General features: G+C 35.2%; 1 protein-coding gene across 1 annotated transcript in view; it reads right to left on the bottom strand.

Annotated features, from left to right (window-relative positions):
- The window catches only part of HMGA2 (high mobility group AT-hook 2), a 240,624-nt gene that overhangs the window by 68,110 nt on the left and 165,014 nt on the right, over positions 1-7,500 (bottom strand). Inside the window, exon 4 of the mRNA XM_053716843.1 lies at positions 5,664-5,696. Within this exon, the coding sequence (XP_053572818.1) occupies positions 5,664-5,696 (33 nt within the window). The remainder of the gene's footprint in view (positions 1-5,663; positions 5,697-7,500) is intronic.

Here is a 7,500-nt window from a genome sequence, read left to right on the forward strand (position 1 = left end):
CTGTAGTACCGGCGCTATGGAAATCCCAAATTTTTTTGAGTGCAGAATGGACGTTGCGTTACAGGCTAAAATGCTTGCCTTACAAATATACCGCCGCAACTCGTATGCGTTCCAGGCCATTCCTTGCGCAATGGCCAATTTTTCAGTGGTATAGCTGTACCGCAAAACTCGTAATCTAGCCGATTGTGAATAAATGGATATTAGTGCCATTTAAAAAAAAAAAAAAAAAGCTTAAATGGACACTGAACCCACATTTTTTCTTTTGTGATTCAGATAGAGCATGACATTTTAAGCAACTTTCTAATTTACTCCTATTATCAAATTTTCTTTATTCTCTTGGTATCTTTATTTGAAATGCCAGAATGTAAGTTTAGATGCCGGCCCATTTTTGGTGAACAAACTTGGTTGTCCTTGCTGATTGGTGAATAAATTCATCCACCAATAAAAAAAATGCTGTCCGGAGTTATGAACCAAAAATAAAAAGCTTAGATGCCTTCTTTTTCAAATAAAGATAGCAAGAGAATGAATGTCCCTTTCATATATATCAGCAATTAATTATGGATTAAAATCATATAACATTTTGTTAGCAAAATGTACAAGGTTTTGCTCAGCAACAGCAATCCAGGGGTGCACCCCTTGAAAATCATGGTGGAGATAATGCTTCTGCTGTGGCTATTTGGTTGCAGATGTAAACAAGCTTGTACTCTGAGTTCAGCAAACAGTGTAAAACTTTGCAGGGTCAGTAATTTCACAATATTTAAGTATGATGGAGACACGTCAGTCTCTCTGGGTTAGGGGAGTAGAATAAGCACAATTTTCAGGCATACTTTACACCAGAAGACTGAAGAATACATAATGAATTCATATTGCAAATGTGTTTTTTAAATAAAGATAGCAAGAGAACGAATGTCCCTTTAATATATATCAGCAATTAATTATGGATTAAAATCATATAACATTTTGTTAGCAAAATGTACAAGGTTTTGCTCAGCAACAGCAATCCAGGGGTGCACCCCTTGAAAATCATGGTGGAGATAATGCTTCTGCTGTGGCTATTTGGTTGCAGATGTAAACAAGCTTGTACTCTGAGTTCAGCAAACAGTGTAAAACTTTGCAGGGTCAGTAATTTCACAATATTTAAGTATGATGGAGACACGTCAGTCTCTCTGGGTTAGGGGAGTAGAATAAGCACAATTTTCAGGCATACTTTACACCAGAAGACTGAAGAATACATAATGAATTCATATTGCAAATGTGTTTTTTTTATTTAAAATTTAATAAAGTAAACACTTTTTGAGTTTAAATGTCCCTTTAAAATTCCCTCCTTTTAAACTGTAATATTACATAATATATGCACAGCTTCTAGTTCTTAAATGGACACTGAACCCAAATTTTTTCTTTTGTAATACAGAAAGAGCATGCAATTTTAAGCAACTTTCTAATTTACTCCTATTATCAATTTTACTTCGTTCTCTTGCTATCTTTATTTGAAAAAGAAAGGCATCTAAGCTTTTTTGGCTGCAGTACTCTGGACAGCACTTTTTTTAATTGGTGGATGAATTTATCCACCAATCAGCAAGGACAACCCAGGTTGTTCACCAAAAATGGGCCGGCATCTAAACTTACATTCTTGCATTTCAAATAAAGATACCAAGAGAATGAAGACAATTAGAAAATTGCTTAAAGTTTCATGCTCAATCTGAATCACGAAAGAAAATTTTTGGTTACTGTGTCCCTTTAAGTATTGTGCTGCATGTTTTTCGTTCTTTTTTTAGGTTTCCCAGTAATTAAAACTGTGGTAATTATTGTATTTTTTAAAATATCCATATCATAAATGGTATTTTCTTGATTGTTTTTAAATATTAGCTTGCATTGCTAGCAGTTCACTAATAAATATCTCTATATTGCAGTTTGCTAGAAATACCTTCATTGTTTTTGTAAAGATTTGTAAATGCACCACACTTCCTTGTTTTCATGATTATTCCCCACTCACAGCAAATCTTCAAATTCCAAGGATTAATATTTAGTGGGTTTTGTGTGTGAATATGTTTACACATTTTGAGTGAAGTATTTGCTTTATAGACAATTTTATATATAAGACATGACTCGCAATAATACATTGGGTGTTAACAAGCCTAATAAAATAACACAATTCTTTAATTCATTATAGTGTAACATTACTGCACAAAGCTTATTGGCAACAATGAGCCAGATTATGAGCGGGACGCACATTAACGCTTCCATTCGCTAGAAGTAAGCTTTTGTGCTTGTTGGGTTGCGCTCATATTAAGAGTTGAAAGTAAACTGTTTTCCCTCTTGCACTAACCCGAAAAACACAAAAAGACAAAGTTAGAATATCGAGTGCGCGTTCACGTATTCCCTCATAGAAGTTGATAGAGAAAAAAAATGGGCAAAAACCTAGCAACCCACTCTCGCGCAAACCCGATCGCATATTCTCCTTTGTGCTATCCCAACATGAAAATATGAAAATGTCACATTCCAATGTTCTGCAAATAACAGAATATGTTTTATTTATTCATAAATACATATTTTAGCATATATATGATAATATTTTGGTACAATATTTATCTATACCTATATATACATGATTATATATAGGTATAGATATATACAGATATATATCGGCATATCTATTTAGAAATACAAAGAACATATACTGCTATGTGCAGAACATTTAAATGTGAAATATTTACAGTAAATACACAGTATAACACTTTAATCTTCTAATTTTCTACTTAACTGCAAAGTGCTCTAATTCATTTCTATATATGTCTTTATATGTATACATATGTGTATATGTTTGTAAATATATAAATACACATGTACACATAAATATAGACAACATATATACAGTATATATATATACACACACACACATATATATACACATATACATCTTTAGATATGTATATGTATGTTTCTCAGTGTTAAAGCCCATTGCCTGCCCTTTTTTTTTCTTATACCTCATTTCTTTGAGCCTTTGGGGCCGATTTATCAAAGTGCAGCGGACATGATCCGGATCATGTCTGCAGCACATCGATAAATGCCGACATGTATACACATATTCACACATGTATATATGTGTATTTATGTTTATTTATATACACACATAAATATATATATATATATATACACATATAAATACAACATATATATACACATGTATACACATATATACTTATGTATACTGTATATACTTTGGAGCCCTTTCCACTTAGATACCTGAAAATAAGAAAAAACATGTTTATTAAATATAAATATTTAATAATGTGTTTTAGTGTGTATGTACTGCAAATACAATATTTATCTGTATATACTTATATTTATTTATATATATACAGTCATGGCCAAAAATATTGGCACCCCTGCATTTCTGTCAGATAATGTACCACTTCGCCCAGAAAATTGTTGCAATTACAAATGTTTAGGCATTCTCATGTTTATTTTGTTTGTTTGTATTGGTATGACACAAAAAAGTGGAGAAAATAAAAAAAGACGCAAAACTCCAAAAATGGACTGGACAAAATTATTGGCACCTTCTCAAAAGTGTAAGAAATAATTGCATTCCAAGTATGTAATGTTCCTGTAATTTGTAATTGAACTCACCTGTATCATTTAACAGGTGCTGACAATATAGAAATCACACCGGCAAACAGTTAAAATGATGAAAATGTACTTAACCTTTCTGTTGTGTGTCTCTGTGTGCCACACTGAGCATGGAGAAGAGAAAGAGCAGCAAATAATTGTCTGAGGACTTGAGAACAAAAATTGTGGAAAAGCATGGACAATCTCAAGACTACAAGTCCATCTCCAGAGATATTAATTTTCTTGTGTCCACTGTGTGCAACATTGTCAAGAAGTTTACAGCCCATGTCACTGTAGCTAATCTCTCTGGACGTGGACGAAAGAGAAAAATTGATCAAAGATTGCAACGAAGGATTGTTCGAATGGTGGATAAAGAACCGCGATCAACTTCCAGACAAATTCAAGCTGACCTTCAGGCACAGGGTACAAATGTGTCAGCCCACACTATATGTCGCCATCTGAATGGAAAGGGATGCTCTGGTAGGAGACCCAGGAGGACCCCACTGCTGACACAAAAACATAAAAAAGCCAGATAAGAGTTTGCCAAAACTTACCTGAGGAAGCCAAAATCCTTTTGGGAGAATGTGCTGTGGACACACAAAACAAAATTACAACTTTTTGGTAAAGCCCATCATTCTACTGTTTTCAGAAAAGGAAATGAGGCTTTTAAAGAAAATAATATAGTCCCTACAGTCAAACATGGTGGAGGTTCACTGATGTTTTGGGGTTGGTTTGCTGCTTCAGGCTCTGGATGTCTTGACTGTGTGCATGGCATTATGAAATCTGAAGACTACCAAAGAATTATGTTGTGCAATGTAGGACCCAGTGTCAGAAAGTTGGGTCTCCGTCAGAGGTCATGGGTCTTACAAGCAGGACAATGACCCAAAGCACATGTCAAAAAGACATGGTTTAAGACAAAGAGCTGGAGAGTACTGAACTGGCCAGCAATGAGTCCAAATCTCAATCCCATAGAGCACCTGTGGAGAGTCCATTTTTGGAGTTTTGTGTGGAATGTCAGATTTGGCTTTCTTTTCTCCACTTTTTTGTGTCATACCAATACAAACAAAAGAAATAAACATGAGAATTCTAAAACATTTGTAATTGCAACAATTTTCTGGGTGAAGTGGTGCATTATCTGACAGAAATGCAGGGGTGCCAATATTTCTGGCAATGACTGTATAAGAGAGAGAAGAGAGAGAGAGGAGAGAGGAGAGAGAGAGAAGAGAGAGCTTTTCCAAAAATGCTAAATGCATTATATATATCTATTTAAAGATAAATATAACATTTTCTTCTATTTGAAGAGCATCGGCATGTAAAATATTCATAACTACCTTCCGGTTAATACTGTAGGTTTAACTCCTGTCGGATTAGTGTGCAAGTGATAAGTGTTAGGTTTTCTTCCAGTTTTCTCCATGGATGTCTATTGGGTGAAGTAGTTAACACCGTCACGGTATCCTAAGTCCTGATGTTAGCACACGTCGACTTTCCCTTGCATGCAAACATTTTACTTTCAACTTGTAATACGTGTGCTAACCTGTGCAATAAAAATTTACTTCTGACGGTGTTTGAGCTTGAGCGAAATCGGTAAATAGCTTGCCACTTGTAATCTGGCCCTTTATATTATAATTTCAAAGTGGTTAATGTCTATATAGCTAGTTTGCAAGGGTTATAAAACAAGGAGCTTCAGTGAATCTCCACTATTGAGCATGGTCAGTGAATCAATCAGGAAAGGTGTAAGTGCATAGCTACCACATACTTACTGTGCCCTGCTCTTAATTAGGAATATGCTTTGTTAGGGCGCCATGTACTATCGGCCATTCAGACAAGGCTCTCAACTTGAGAACCTGTCTGCACATCTTTGTATATATACCACTGCTTCTTACATTGCGGGAAGCCAGCTCACATGTGCGAGCCTGCCCCGCAAGTGCTCAAAAACAGCTTACACTGCTTAGCACGTGGAGCCCATAATTAGAAACAAGCATCTGTGCAGTAGTAAAATGCTCTAATGAATGTCCCTTTCAATCCCTGAAGGGAAATGTATGGAAAGTAGAACTTACCTGAACTGGCTTTTTGTGTTCCTCTTTTTGTGGCTAAAAAACAAAAGGAGAAAGAAACAAAAACATTAGTTTGAAATGTCATGTCAATGCTTAAAATACAAAAGTATTAAAAAGTTCACTTAATATACAAATTTATCTTAAAAATGACCATGTCTAGAAATTCCAAAGATGGCAATCATTAACATATGTAGTCTCCAGCACTGAGCTACTTATCACACCTGTACTGATTTGGAAACAACTTCAAACACAGATTTTTTCAGTCTGACTGATTCTTACAGCTCAGAAATCCCAGTGTATTGTTGGCTGCAGGTCCTGAACTCATGTGACTCTGGCATACTGCAGCTCAATGAAACCCAATGAAAGAGCTGCCAGCTCAACCAAATTTTCCAAGAATTACGTCCTGACACTTTAATGAGGGGAAAGACAATGTCTGTAATCGGGCCAGCTCTGGCTTCTTGCCTAGTATGTGTCACAGTAATTCTGCAAGCTGCCCTTCTGAGAAATGAACTCTATACTTTTTTAGACCACCAAACAAACAGACCCTTGAAAGGTCTTACTGCTAGTCAGGGTATAGAGCAGCCTGCATGTTTTCCAGCTTGTGGTACCCATTGGCTCCAGACACTCCTTTCAAAGCTTTTTTTTTCAAGTGAGTTTAGATTTATGAATGGTTTGCTCTGGAACTGGGAGTACACAAACACAAGTAGTAGACACATTTATAAAAAAGGCAAATACAAACTTTATTATATTATTTTATTGTTTGCAACATTATTATGCAAGCCCTCCCCCTCCTTTACTAGTTTTGTTTAGTCGTTTATGTATTTCTTACCACAAATCTTTGTCACTGTATACACCTAACTTTGTACCCAGTGCTACAAATAATTATAGTAATAATAATATGTAGCACAATCATTGTCTAGAACAAATTTGCGTATTACACGGATATTCAAATATTTTATTTTTCTTTGTTGCATCTAAAATAGGTATTTTACAGATTTGTTTTAATAAAATGGATAATTCTACGCTAATCCCCCCTAGTCATTAGCCAGTTATGCAAAAACATTTTTTTTTCTGAAGAAATATATTTGACATGTATTGGTCATAAATGTAAAATAGCAAAAAAAATAGTTTTCTTGGGTTTAAAAAAAATCCTAATTGTGGTTTGTCCCTGCCAACCAGTGGTCTGCTTTTCCGATAGTAAGCAACTGACTCGTCCTGCTCAATTGTGCACAAACACGCATTTCTTTCAAGCTTCAATATCAGTTTGCAAATATTTAGCTCATTTACGTGATGAATTGCTGCACTTTAATATACCTGATCTTTTTGGTTTAAGACCCCTGAAGACTCGTACTGTCTCCAATGGTTGCTATGATTTGCTTGTTTCTGAAAAGAAAGCATAACAAAAACACCATTTTGGGACTACTGGGTCCTAAAGAAAACTTGACGAGTTTAAATGGTTTAAAGCTATTTATGCTAAATATAATCTGCCTATAAGAATTCCCTGTCCCTTTAAAATGTTTATCATTCTGGCTACAGCATCATAGATGTAAATGTCATAACAAACTACTATTATCTTTGCATAATTATACTGTACCCTGTTTACAAAACCGCACTCCCAGGAAACATAGTGTCACCTAGTGGTCAGATGTGTTTGTACAAGACTGTAACAATTGATTCAGTGCTAGATTATAAGAGGAGCGAGATTTATTACTCCTAATATTTGCTAAAAAAAGCTTTTTGTGTGAGTCAAGTAGCGCACGTATTACAAGTTTTCACACAAACGCTAACCCGACGCGCACAAAAAGCCGAACTTCGAATATTGCGACCGTCTTAATGTATT

This window comes from Bombina bombina, chromosome 6, assembly GCF_027579735.1.
Source record: "Bombina bombina isolate aBomBom1 chromosome 6, aBomBom1.pri, whole genome shotgun sequence".
NCBI classification, from domain to species: Eukaryota; Metazoa; Chordata; class Amphibia; order Anura; family Bombinatoridae; genus Bombina; species Bombina bombina.